At 39.0% G+C, this 14,388-nt stretch overlaps 2 protein-coding genes across 2 annotated transcripts; one reads left to right on the top strand and one right to left on the bottom strand.

The window, feature by feature from the left end:
• Positions 1–22: 22 nt before the first annotated feature.
• Positions 23–5,781, bottom strand: LOC105060918 (mitochondrial phosphate carrier protein 3, mitochondrial). Its single transcript, XM_010944796.4, has 6 exons — positions 5,301–5,781; positions 3,864–4,225; positions 3,715–3,758; positions 732–946; positions 473–597; positions 23–374 (listed from the first exon to the last, which is right to left on the bottom strand). Exons 1-6 carry the CDS (start codon positions 5,598–5,600, stop codon positions 305–307), a joined length of 1,116 nt encoding a protein of 371 aa, XP_010943098.1. The 5' UTR covers positions 5,601–5,781; the 3' UTR covers positions 23–304.
• Positions 5,782–9,754: 3,973 nt separating this feature from the next.
• On the top strand, positions 9,755–14,180 carry LOC105060945 (F-box protein FBW2-like). The gene is made up of 5 exons (XM_029260665.2): positions 9,755–9,883; positions 10,072–10,622; positions 13,288–13,873; positions 13,949–14,026; positions 14,121–14,180. Exons 1-5 carry the CDS (start codon positions 9,755–9,757, stop codon positions 14,178–14,180), a joined length of 1,404 nt encoding a protein of 467 aa, XP_029116498.2.
• Positions 14,181–14,388: the final 208 nt, after the last annotated feature.

The following is a 14,388-nucleotide window of genomic DNA, read 5'->3' as shown; positions in this document are numbered from 1 at the left end:
GCAATATGGCATTCAGAAAACGTAACAACAATTTTGGGACAAGAATTTATTATGAAATCCTTCCCGAATGTCTGGAGGATAAGAACTGAGACCAAAGGTTTTATTTAACAATAAGCTTTCATTTGCTATGATGCCAAATTCTATCTTGACCTGTTTAACAAGTCTAGCAAGCCAAAGGGATGCAGTCAAAACCATCCCCAAAAATATGAAAACAAACAATGCATTGCTTCAGGGCAAATATCACACTGCCGTCCAAAATGAGAAAATTAATGTCAGAAATCTGTTATGATTTATCTCTAGAAAATTATGCACTAGCTTTCAACTGTGCAAGCTCTGGCGTGGCTGCAGCAGGAGCAACTCCACCTGTGGTTGGCCTACAGAAAATCTCAAAGAATTAGGATCTGATTGTGAATAGGTACTACAGCATATCTGATCAGCAAGAAGGCAATATAAGATTGCAAGAGGCGCTTACAGGCCAACAAAGACTTTGAAAGCATCATAAATTCCCCATTGTGCCCCAGTCAGGGTACCAATCATAACAATACGAAGAGGAAGCCCACGGGTGAAAAGGCCCCACAGCCCAAGCTTCTTCACAGCCTAATCAGAAAAAGGAACAACGATAATAAAAATAACTAGAAAAAAATCATAGCAGATAAAAACTACAAATGATAAATATGGATCATCCTAGATATTAGAAGAAAAAGAATAGTTACTAACTGTACAGGACTTACATCACCAACAGTTGCACCCTTAGCATTGTTAAGGAATGAGACAAGGTTATCCGCAGGGTGAGACACAACAGCACAAAAGACTCCAGCGATGTAACCTCCAGCAAAGCTCACTGTCAGCTGGAGGGGCTTGCTGCACTGGTCCTTTGGAGTGGGAATTGAATATTTGTAGATTAACTCGACAATAGTTTCAAAAGATGCAAATTTCATCATAGTATCTGCATATAGAATTCAGTTACAAATGTGCCATAGAAGCTGCTATATACCCTTGAATTAGATGACAAGCATCATTAAGCATTTGAATACACAGAAGGAAACAAAGCAGTAGTCTTGCCATTTTTTTCATTGTTTATACAGAATTTCAATATTTTTGTGGAATTACACCCAATTTTTCACAATAAATTCAAGCCATAATTTTATTATTGTGTGTTGATTACTCATGAAATTGGCATATTATGAGCAGAAGCTACCAAGAACACATTTCATGTTGATTAGAAGATGGCTCTCATCTCTCTGATCTAGTAAATAATAATGGTACCAACAAAGTCACAAGATATTCTGCATTTTTAATTAGGCTGCATAAATAAGCAAAAACCAGTTCTTACAAACTAATTGTTTTTCGCAGAAATATGTAGGTATAGCAATTAAACAATAGATAGATACTGATATTTTATTTCCAAAATTGGGCATCATGATACTAACTGAGACAAGAAAAGTCTTATTACAATATCAAATATACCCTGTTTTAATTAACAATATACGAATGAGAAGGATGCACATCATGAGAGAAGCAAAAAGAATCAATGAGCAAGTGTCTCTAATAATGCCCTATATTCAAGGCATATGCTCAACTGAAAAGGGAAAAATGCATGAAGATAGATGACAAATATTGATGGTCAAAAGATTAGCATGCTTGAGTGGTTATGTGTTGATGTTTTGTTAAACTACAACATCATGCAAATTCAATTAGAGAAGACTCTAGCAGAGAGGATTATTTGCTATATGTACATTTCAAAACCTGAAATCACAATCAGATTACAAGAACTATGTGCACATGAGAAACATACAAAACAACAGAAGGCCAAGAATCAAAGACAAATTTGATGTTAGTGCAAAACGTTGACTTGCATTTCTTATGAGCTTTGCAAGACATTTAAGATAGTTGGTGAAGAATATGAGCCAACATTTGAAGACGTAAAATTCAATAGTTACTAAAAAGAAGTTGCATTAATACATTGCATCATGCAAACCATCATACTTATAAATGGAAACATGCATTATAAATCAAATGAAACAAGCATCACAAGTGTGGCAAGCAAATTAAGATGCCAACAATCAAAAAAAAGAAATATTGCCAGTCATAATAAAATCCATTTTCTTTTTCCTGCAAAATAAGAGGAAACTTAAATAAAATTGGTAATTCAGCATTTGCATAAAGAGAGCACTGAATATGCCTCAAAGTTGAACCATGCAGACCACTTCACTAGAGTGCAACCACATTCAAAATCAAATAGAAGACTCAAGAAGAGAGGACGATTTGAGATATACACACATAAAATCTCGACAAGCATGAATAGATTTCAAGAACTGTGTGCACACCAATATAAAGGTAGAATGCAACAAGGGGACAAAAAAGGGATCCAAAAATAGGAAAAAATTCATAGTTACATGTATAAACCATACAAAATGTCATTGAGCATAATAGGAAACCTGTCGCCAACATATATATTTTCTGGTGCTCAAAAGCTCAACACAGATGATCACAGGAAGGTAGCTCGTGAAGGTTCCCCCATTTAAGAAGAAGAGCCATACTAAAATGCTTGGGATACCCATCCTCACAAACAAGTGTGCAGAAGAAAAGTCATGCACAGGAATCAAGAGTTGCAACTAAGAAAGGCTTGAATCCAATCTTCACTTCATTTATCAGCTAAATTTTGTCATGTTCTCAGTGACAATGTGATTTACCTCAGTATCAGTTCCTTTTTTCCTTTTTGCACTTGCAAATGAAGAAAAACTCAATTAACTTACCAATACAGTTGAACAGAGAAAGAAACATGCGAGCATCTTGTCATCCTCTATATATGCACATACTGAATGATGCTGGTTATGACATCTTTCCTCATGTCCTATTGTACAAATGATTAGCTAAACTTTTCATGAGATGGTCACACATACCTGACTCATAAGTGACTTACAGTGATAAAGACAATTTCTTTAAAAGGAATTGATATGGGAAAAACTAAAACTTGCTTCAATCATGCATCCAATATGAATGTTTGAAAGCTAACTATCCATGCAGTTCGAGCAGGAAGAAGGAAAACAATGAAAGAAAATCAGCTGAGCTACCCAAAGAACACTATCTTGGTGCTTAAAACAAGAAAAAGGTGCGTTTTAAAGCAACATTTCATATACACAAAGACCAGTGAAAAATGAAGCGAAGTTAGCAAAACTATGAAACTAGAATTTCAAAAATATTGAGGAAAATCCATTCCATGCTTGTGTTTTCCAAACCATTTTCTTTCTTGAATATGGTTGATCTTACTAGTAGTATAGAACCAGAAATTTAGAAAACAAAAAAAAACAAAAATCATTCTCATTTGAAATAGCACACTCATGAATGTGTGCACTGGAGCACTTTATCGCATCAGAAAAACTTCTATGCTAAATTACACGCAAAGACACTTTTTTGATAAGGAAATTACAAGTCTTAACAAAATTTTAGACTAATCAGTTAAATCAATTTTAAAGCATCTAAATTCTTCCTTTCAAATAACCAGTTTAACAAGGCAGCATTCCGATGGCTGAGAGAACTGAGAATAAAACAAACATCCAGGATATTACAATTATCTAAAGTATTTTCGCACATCAGAACTTCATATACCATACAAATGACCAAATCTTGCACATAATAATCAAAAGGAAAAACAAAGAAACAAAATATAATGTCAACCAGGATCTGGAAATGAAAAAGGGAGGATCTGCTTACAAGGAATCTGACGCCCCCAAAGTGGAACTAAACCTTTATACAATCTGCATTTCCACACATTAAGATAAGAAAACTTTAGTAATTTACAATTTTAAAAAAAAAAAGCAATTACCAAGCTATTGACAAGCAGAAATAAGAAGATATCATACCCCAGATAGCCTTCAGATTTGACAAACTTTGGAAATCCATCACTTAAACCCCTGGCAAACCCTGGCTGTGTCTGGACTCGCACCTTCACAGCCTCCATGGGGCAGAGAGCAACATCAGCAATCACTTCAGCAGAAGCAGAACCAGCAAGGTAGATCAAGGTCTTGTACTTGGCAGCATACTCAGGTCCAGCAATATCTGAGTAGTACTTCTTGAAGAATTCATAGAACCCGAATTTGCATGCCCCCTGGGCGCTGTACCCAAGCAGGGTTGGCACCCAGCCCCTGAAGAAACCTCTCGGTCCCTGCTCTCTAAGCAAGACACCAAATCCTGATGTGATGCTCTTGTACTTAGATGGGTCAATCTGAAAAATCCCAATAAAGCATTAATGTTAAATGGATCAATCCACTATCACTTACATCGAAATGCAATTTTGTGAGTGATACTAGTTAACAAACCAAAAAGACTATTCAGCCACTCATCAAGCAAAATTTCAAGTTCTCAATAACCTTAAGAAAGATGTACACTAAAACAAGAGAACTCCCCAATAACCTTAAGAACGAAAAGCTTCATCACATCCACTTCGAAGGAGGCCAAGATTGGATATTGGGGATGAATTCATATTAAAATGTACATACCACAAGCCCAAAACACAACACCAAACAGATTCATCTGCTAATAAATAAGAAAGTTCAAATTCCCAATAATTTTAGGTATTCACGGGCAAGATAATCCTAAGAAATAGAGGGGAAAAAAAGCTATACATGAAGGCAAGGAACTTCCAACAAATCAAAAGCATAATTATTATTTTAACTCCAGAAGGTACTTTAAATTCATTCAACACCAAAGGATATAGAAATCAGGAGAACTCAATCGATAATAAGTCCAGATCCACAAAATCCATAACCAAAGAGGTTTCATATATTCATTTCAGATTTTTTTTTCTTTTCATTTAAAGAAACTAAAGCAAGAATAGGTCGAATATATATATATATATATATATATATATATATATATATATATATTCCAACACCATATTAATAAAATGAACCGAATATAGGAAAACTTTGAATCTACTTGCAGATCCAGACCTCCAACGGGCGATAATTCAAATGCATATGATTGTAAAAACCTGCAAAGAAAGTTGGGAAAAGAAAATTGGGAAAACTTCATTTCTAGCACTAGAACGAACACAAAGGAATAAATAGCCAAAGAAATCAACAATCCAACAGGAATCCCTCAAGGGTCCCTAAGAAATGGAACCCCATCGCTCTATTATTCGGATCGAAGCCCCAAGTACAAGTCCTAAAACGAAGTAACAAGAATCAATAGTTTAATGAAATCAACGATCCAACACGAATCCCTCACGGCTCCCAAAGACACGGGACCAATGGTCCAATATCCGGATCCGAGACCCCAAGCAAACAGATCGTTCTCACCTGCATGTTGCACTTGACGAGATCGAGTGGCGTAACGGCCATGTGGGTGAGGCCACAGCTGGCGATCCCGCCTGCGGTGCAGGCGGCGTAGAACATCGGCGAGTACATTTCAATCTTCCCCGGCTCTCTTGGAGCCTGGATGAGGAAAGATCCGGGCGATGAGGCGCCATTCGACGGCGGAGGTGAAGGCGAGCTAGGGTTCCTGCTCAAGACCCTCTGGAGGCCGAGGGTCCTGGTAGCCGACGGGGAATAGAGGAAACTCGGGAGCCGCGATTGACGAGATTTCTCGGAGAGATCCATTTACTTGGAAAGGGAACAGTCTCTACACCTAGGGTTAGAGTTTGAATGAGGAAGGAGGAGCAGAAGGAGGAAGAGGAGAAGGGGATCGATCGAACGAGCCGGGAGGGAAGAAGGAACCCGCCAAGGAGTCCTCCCACCTCCTCGCGTCGTTCCAACGGACAACGAATCGCAAATGGCGGGTCCGGGTTTCTAGGGCATCGTGTTATGTACAGAAATTCAGTGACGAAAATGGCCCTCGTCCACTACAAAGTACCTAGCAGCACGAGTTATGCCTCTAATGATGTAATGCTCCACGAACCCGATGGCATTTCTGTGGTTGTACAGTTCATGGATGGCATTTTGGACAGTCTACGCCATGTGCGGACTGAATATTCGAATCTCCCCCGCGGCCCTGGCCCTAGTTCGCCTCGCCTTACGAATAGCTCCCGAATCAGGGCAACGCCCGTTGACTGGCTAATGGAAACGTCCTTAACGAATGGGTCCCGAAATTTTTGTATGGACAGCCTACAATAAATACCGTAAATTAAGATAATAAAAATAAAGATCAGGAACATATTTTAGTTGATGAATGATCAGAAATTGACTTGGGATAATAACCAATAAAATAATCAATAAAATAAGATAATAAATAAAATACAATTCAACTCTCAATTATCTATCAACCAAAATATGATTTTCATTTTTATTTTTATTCACTTAGTCTACAGTATTTATTGTAAACTAAGTCTACATAAGAATTTCGCTCATTTGAGACCGGTTTCTGTGGTTAATTCGTATAGTTTCGTACCAGAATGGCATCGCTCTTCAAGAAAAATCAGGTCACAAGACTGTTTCGTAACGAGCATCCATGGTTGGTGCATGGGCAGAAATGAGAAAGCAGCGGCCACCTCCATCTTAGGTGATCCCTCCTTAATAGACCCCTTCTTAGCCCTCACAATCTTTATCGAGCTAGACACAACAAGATGCCTGGCAACAGCGACAAACAACCTTACCCCATCTTCTTTTTCTTCTTTCTCCTCCTCCTCTCTAATAGGCTAGCTTTGTTGGGTCCCTTTTTCATGGTGCCAAATAGCTCATCGGTTTTAAACTTCAATGCTGCAAAATCAAAGAAAAAAAGTCAGCCTACCAAGTTGTAGTACTCTAAAAAAAGAAAATAAAAGCAAGAAGAATTACCTCCAATAAAATCATAATCGAGACCAGTGTTCACAAAAGGCGCCTCATAGAGCAACTTCGCAAAGGTTGGAGCCTTCATCTGTCAAAGGACGCCGATCGTTTCCTACTCATTCAATAGGATAGAAAATAGTCTCAACACCTTCTTCCTCAGCGTCTTCCGTTGCAGTGGAAAGCTCTACGGATCTACCTAGGCGACATAGAAAAATTGGCCCTTCCAATCGTGAACCGAGAAAGGGCCAAAAAGAAGGATGTTATAGTGTTTCCTACGGAAAAGTAACCACCATCGTTTGTTCTGAGGTTACATCTTTACTTGAAAAAAATATTCCCATGGAGCTTCAGAAAGCAGAAGAACCAGACTGTTATCCTCCAAGTGTTGAGGATGAGTTGGGTTGGGAGGAGCTAGTCTAAGCCAATAGTTCAACGATAATCTAAAGAATTAGGAACCTCAGTCCCCCCTTTAACATTTCCTCATAGATGGCAGTCTGATTTTCTAAAGGTGATATCACTCGATGGATCCAATCGGGGTCGAACTCTTCCAAGACATATATAATTTTCAGCATCTAGATATGAGATGACTTCAGACTGGGCTTTGTCCTACCCTACAGAAGCTCAATCAAGAGAGCCCTGACGACTCACTTTCTTGCCGTCTGTGGACTACTCCTCGAGTGATGGATCCATTGCAAAAGAATGGAGGGACAAAGCAGAAGAAAGATGAAAAGTCTCAAGAAGGCCTAAGGAGAGCAGGAGGGACAAAGAACCTACCAAATATCGACGAAGGTAGGAGAACTACGATAAGGTTGCAAAGCTCTGATAGGGGCACAAAGGGAAAATAAGAACCACAGCTTGGTTATGGTGAAGCTCTTTCTCTCTCTCTCTCTCTCTCGGCATGAATATGGTAGAGGACCCAAATGGAGGAGATGCATCAGTCTCTCACTTTATACAGAACCTCAGATCAACAAACTAGTGGTTCACCTACACCGGCCAATCTACACAACATATATGTTGATCGGACGACATTCATCCTCGAACGATAATCTGGATAGTCATCAACTAGACATCTACTCATTATGTTGAGACTCTCGCCACGAATGATACCGCTTCGAAAAGCGCAGGTGCTGGCACATCCTTCATAAACAAGAAGATCTATATGATAAAACCAAAAAGACAACTGCTACGGCTTGATTTCACGGCCTAATACTATGGCTTGACTTCATGGTTTGCCATAGTTGGTCATCCTCGTTAATGAGTCTGCTTCCATCATCCAAGCCAATAAGTTACCTCTATCTCGAAAATGCAGAGCAAGTGATACACATTTTATAACCAACAACGGGTAATGTGGCAGACTGACCAATCATAGCTCATTGTGAAGCCTTTGATCGTCTAGTCCTTGCTACATGGCCGACCTAGAGATGCGTACGTAGAGAATTTAAATTCTTCCCCCAACTAGCAATACCTCGGCCATGATCATGAGCAATCTGTATAACCACAAGGATGAGATGCGCAGGGCCTAATGCATAGTGGAACGCATGCGGGAGACCTTTGCGACATACGATCAACTACCATAAATAATAGATCCATACGTTCGAGTTTCTCGACGATGGATGCTGATCTTCATCTATAAAAATCACTTTTGTAGAATCTTCATGTAAGTGCTCTGCGCCCTCATACATGTGTGCTGTCACTTTGTCACTCTCGTAACATCTCTATTATTTTTTAACATTTTGTCGGACTTAGGTATTGAAAGATTTCTCATCGGACATTCTCCGACAAGAAAATTTCTTTATCTTATGCAGTTTCATATGAAGATCGACATGAAAGTTTGAGCATAATCTCATTTTTTAGTATCATCTTAGGAGCGATTGGAATCAAAGCCATCATCACCCATGCAGAATGACCATCCTATCATATCTTTGGAGGTACATCAAGTTCTCCAGCCGATCCATCTGGTTTGTTTAGCCAATCAGTACTCAAGCCCTCCAGTAGATCAGTCGCTCGGCATCATGGTCAGACTGATTCGCAACAGCAACAATAGGATAAAGTTATATTTCTCAATCGTTAGGCAAGGTATAATGCATTTCTTTTTGTTACAGTTGAATAGTCTAATTCTTGTACTTATAACTGAGAATCCCTGGATTTATTTTAGTTTAAAACCTTACATGTCATAGACCTTGCAAATAACCAATGCATTAAATGACCTGGGAATCCCTACAATGAAACTATAGGCCAACAATATTTTTTTCGAAGAAATTATAAAACTTCCGCATTATTTGTGAATTCTTAGTTAGAAAACTAACAAAAGGAACTTTTCTCTTTGAGAATAAAACAAACCTCAGAACCTCCGCTGGGAAATGTATTATCGTCCTCACATGCCCTCTCAAAAAAATTCAAGTACGCACTGTTTATATTGTTATTTATTAATTCTGCATATGTAATCTTATTTTTTTTATACACTTGAAAATCTAACAGCAATTTTCTGAGAAAAATTTATAGCAAATTCGAAATGCAAAATTAGAAAAGTGCAAGTCTGGCTACCATTAATTGTAACAGCGAATAAAATAAGAATTCCTAGCTGTCGGTAGCCTCCAAACATCTGAGGCATTTTGATCATTAAGGTTTAGTGGGTTGAGATAATAGCATCTTTTAAATGGCCACGTTGTATAACAGCATTTCCTATTGTCAGACACTATTAAATCATCGAATTAAATGATAAAACTTCATATGAGCAATGCACTTAGCATGAAGTGGGGTAACGAAGGTGGACAGACTGGCAACTTCCCATGCCTTTTAAAATGAAAGAACACAGTCTGGTGATCAAAATGACAAACCTTCATCTTAAAACCTCCATCGCCATCACAAAGAGGCAACATTAATTCATAAAACTTATTAATAATTAATTATAACCTCGGAGTGAACCGCAAATTAAAACGGACGCGAACACAGAATATTTGTGCCCCAGCACTTATCCGTGCACATTACCTGGAATGGCGCGAGATCACATGCCCACTTTTTCCTCCATAATATCCTTCCGTTCTTCTCTCGGGAAAAAGACGCTCCAGAAGCGCCTCATTCCTCGTCACCTTTCCGGCAAGCAGCAAGCAACGAGGATCGCGGTAACCAACAGCACATTAAACAAACTTTTTATCTTTTAACACCCCCCGCCCCGCCCCCCCCCAACAACAAACCCAAAAAAAAAAAAAAAAAAACTTTTTATCTTATCGTGTCGTATAAAAGAGCCAGTCGTATCCTAGCTACGTCCGACCCGCCCAGCGCCTGATCTACCGGCCATTTCCCAACGTAGCGGAAGCGCCCGCTCAGTTACCTGTGGTACCCGGAAACACGATCAGGAGTGAGGGGAGAGCGGGAAAAAAACAGTCCTAGCCGTCCGACTCAAATTGTCAGGACGCGTGTCAACAGATCTGTCGTCTCTCTCGCTATAAAAGGGAGGCAGGCCGAGTCCCTGATTAGGCGTGGGACTTTTGGACCGATGGAGTGGGAGATGAAGAGGGTGGCGCGCGGCGGAGGCCGCGGTGGTGGTTGCGAGAAGGGGGAGGAGGTTGGGCGGAGGTGGTCCGAAGGGATGAGTCCAGAAGTGTTGGCGTTGATATTTGGAAGGATAACGGCGGACGAGAGGTCGAGGACGGTGCCGTTCGTGTGCCGGGGGTGGCGGGAGGCGGTGGTGGGGCCGTACTGCTGGGCGGAGATAGACTTGGAGCAGTGGTGCCGCCGGGTGAATCGCTCCGACGTCATCGACTCGGCGGTGAGGAGGCTCGTCCGCCGCAGCCGGGGCAACCTCCGCCGCCTCTCCGCCTACCGCCTCGGCAACTCTGCCTTCTCCTACGTCGCCTCCTCGTACGAATCCAGTACTTCATTTTCATCCCCCTTTTCACTAGTTCTTTCTTCTCTTACTCTTGTATATGTTCTTTTTCTTTTTTTTTTCCTCTCTATATTGGTCATTTGGATTGGTTTGTAGTGCTAGTAAGCAGTATTCGGTTTTTGTAGATGAGTTTCTGGAATGCATTGGATTTGTGATTTTTTTTTTTTTTTTTTTGATTTGTGATTTTTTTTGTTATATTTTGATTATTTTTTCTTGATTTATTATTATTATTATTATTATTATTATTATTATTATTATTATGAAAGTGTTATTTGTTGATAGCTGTTAAGTGTTCAAGTTTTTGATATTTATTTATCCATGTCTGTGATTAAAATTTTGAAAATCATTTATCCATATATTAATTTTTCAATTTATTTTGAGTTGATTTTCCCTCTTTTTTTTTTTTGGAACAATATGGGGTGTCATGTTCCAGGGGACGGATGAAATTGGAATAAGGAAAGGGGCTGAGATGTAAGCGGGACAAAGGAAGAGGAGTTTTCTCTTTTTTCTTTTCTTTTATTATTATTATTATTATTATTATTATTATTATTTCAAGTAGATGCTGTTTTATTTATAGGTTTAGGTTCCAGCTGCTGAAATAAATTTATTTGTTATGTTATGACTCAAAAAACTGGTTTCCAACTTGGTTTTATTATCAGAAAACAATTGTAGATTTTTTTTTAGGTAACCAATTGTGGAAGGTTTTCCATTAAATGAATCGAGAAGATTTTAATCATAAGATTTATTTTTTAGTGTTGTTTATTAGAAGTCGAAATTTTCTGTCCGAAAGCAGTTAGATGCTGATGGAGATTTTGCTGGTCAAAATGCTGTAGAAGAGGAGCAGGATTTCCCACAAAAAGATACGGAACATGGGAATGGGTTTTTTTTGCTTGGTGGTCTATTATTTAATTTTTCTAACATACTAAAATTATGTATGTGCTTTTCTTGCTTAATGCTTTTCTTCCTTCTTCATACGAGCAATGCCTTCTATTTGCTGTTTCAAAAACAGGGTTTCAAGTCTTTGACGTAGTCCTTGTACGATACTTCTGTTCTACGTGCTTGAATCCTTTGTTAAATCACTGGGCAGCATTGCTCATTTACATGTAACCATCTGTAGCTAATATTTATTATGTTTTCTTTTTTTTTTTTACTTGCATTTCGAACCCAGGCTTTGGGAATTCTGTTAGCAGTTTTTATATCTATTGTGTACAGCGTAGATGGTTTGACGCTAATTCCCAAGCTCTTGGAATTCCAAGAAGCTGGGTTATATACTTATATTATAAAATTTAGTTTTTTCCCTTCATCATTTGTTGCTAGTAGACCCACTGGATGCTCTTTTTCTATTCTTTTCTCATTTTAATCTGATCTTATGTATATATAGTGATATATTCAGTGTTATTTCCATATTTTCGTAGAAAGCATAATGAAGAATCTGCAACGGATAGTATAAAGCTAATGGAAAAATAGATGATATTTTTCTCTCTTTCTTCTTCTTCTTTTTTTCTGTGGTGGGTTGGGTTGTTTTGGGGTGGGGGGGGGGGGGGGGTGCGCGCGCTGCTTGTTGGTTTTCTTCTTCGTGATCTGGGATGCTCATTTATAAGTTTTCCCTGTTAATTTTTGTATTTATGTGTCAATTTTTTAATGTTTGTTTTTTTACAGTTAATATATCAATATAATTAACCTAGAAGACTATGAAACCGTTGAGCTCTCACTGGACCTTTTTTTAAATATATTATGCCCTGAGATTTATTTGGTGATTAGTGAAGATATTGTTAGTTCACTTTGAGGCTTTGAAAGAACTTCAGGGCAGTAAAAAGACATGTCCAAGGCAAAGTGGATGAGAGATTTATTTTGTTATTTTAGTTATTTTGAGTTGTGTTTTCTCTTGGTATTCTGGCATGCTCTAACTTGGGTTGTTGTTACCTTCATTTCTACCGGTCTTTCAAACAGGGAACGTTTTGGTCTTTATTCTTTTTTACATTGTTCCAAAAATCTTCTTTGGAGAAAATTTTGTAGATGGTCCTGATGTGTCTTTACACGGTTGATCCATGGACCATGACAAGTGAGATTGAGGTTTCAAGTCTCTGCGGCATTCTGGATAGTATTCAATTCAATGTTTGTACTGCTTGAATGTAAATTGCGTTCTGGACATCCTCTTGACCATTCATAAAATTTCTGTTCTGAAGGTTGTCACTCTAATAGTATCCTGTATTATTATTAGGTTCTGTTCTGTACTAGGGAATAACCATTTCTTTTTGAGAATATTGTACTCTAGACAGTTGGCCCAATCCCTAGAGATTCTCTCCTCAGACCTGACATAATGCAGGGCATCAGGGGATTGGCGAGTCACAGACTCAGCACAGTTCAGGTTGGGTTTGTAATATCAAGCCCCAGACTTCTTGTGCCATGTGGCATGCCAACTGCGATGAGAAAAAGCCCTGACTATAGGATTGAGATTCTCAGCATTTTTCTTTCATGAGTGTCCTCATGAGGCATTTATAGGGATGACACAAATGATCAAAGATAAAACGTCCATGTATGTATCAGACATAAATATCCGTTTACCATGCTGAGAGCCATGGCCACTTAGTGCTGTAATTTCATGAGCGTGGATCACAAATATTGTTTTCCTTTATGCAGTACAAGGTTCCTGAATATCCTCCAGATTCCAATGAGTGAAGTAACTGATGAAATGGTGGAGAAGCATGCAGAATCACTTTCGGCTCTAACTGTACTGGACATTAGCTACTGCCTCAAGATCACCTCCAAGGGCATCGAGTCGCTGGGAAAGCATTGCAAGTCTCTGATTCAGCTGAGGAGGAACATGCCTCCACCAGAGCCTGAATGGAGCCTGGATGGCACCGCAGATGCCAAGGTAGATGAGTCGGAGGCATTGGCTGTGGCCAATACCATGCCAAAGCTTGAATACCTTGAACTTGCCTATGGACGATTTAGCGACCGTGGGCTAGATGCCATTCTCACTAGCTGCTGTCATCTCCATGTCCTTGACATCCGTGGTTGCTGGAAAGTAGATATAACTGAAGGTATTGAGCGCAAGTGTCATTTAATCCAGTCTTTCAAAAGCCCTTGGTATGATGAATATGAGCCGGTTTGTTCTGACAATGAAGAAGACGATGATGAGGATGTTGATGGAGTCGATGATGCTGAACTGGTGGATGTGGCACTACTGATGAATCAAATGATGAGACTTGGTAGTTTTGACCAGGCACTCTTTTGATTTTTTTTTAAAAAAAAATATATTTGCATTTTTGTCCAGTCTTGGTGGTTTTCTTTGGAGTAGTTTATCTTAATTGTGCTTCTTGATATTTATGGTTTACAAAGGGGATACTTTTTGACATATATGCTCATATGCAAGAAGGTTGGAAAGGATATATTGTTCGCTCCTATTTTGATATGATTTTACATATACCGGTTGTTTTCTTGATTTATGATGCTTTTAATGCCTTTCTTAGTGTTTGTCATTATTAGATTGCCATACAAATGCTCTTGAATTTGCTGTCATGACAATGTGAGCTCACTAATGTGGTTGAGTTAATGGTGCTTCCAGATGGCTGTTATGATGGGTAGTGTTGCGGTTAAGGGGCTTCGATGGGTCGGCTGAGTCGGTCTCTACGCTTGGCGCTTGTGAGATATTGTTCATTTTGGCTTGTATCGAATGTCACATGATTTTGTTCTATATAAAAGATGCCTCACAGGAGACAAAATTCTGATCCTCATATA

This window comes from Elaeis guineensis, chromosome 13 (assembly GCF_000442705.2).
Source record: "Elaeis guineensis isolate ETL-2024a chromosome 13, EG11, whole genome shotgun sequence".
Taxonomy (NCBI): domain Eukaryota; kingdom Viridiplantae; phylum Streptophyta; class Magnoliopsida; order Arecales; family Arecaceae; genus Elaeis; species Elaeis guineensis.
This window is presented reverse-complemented; position numbering and strand designations above follow the sequence as displayed.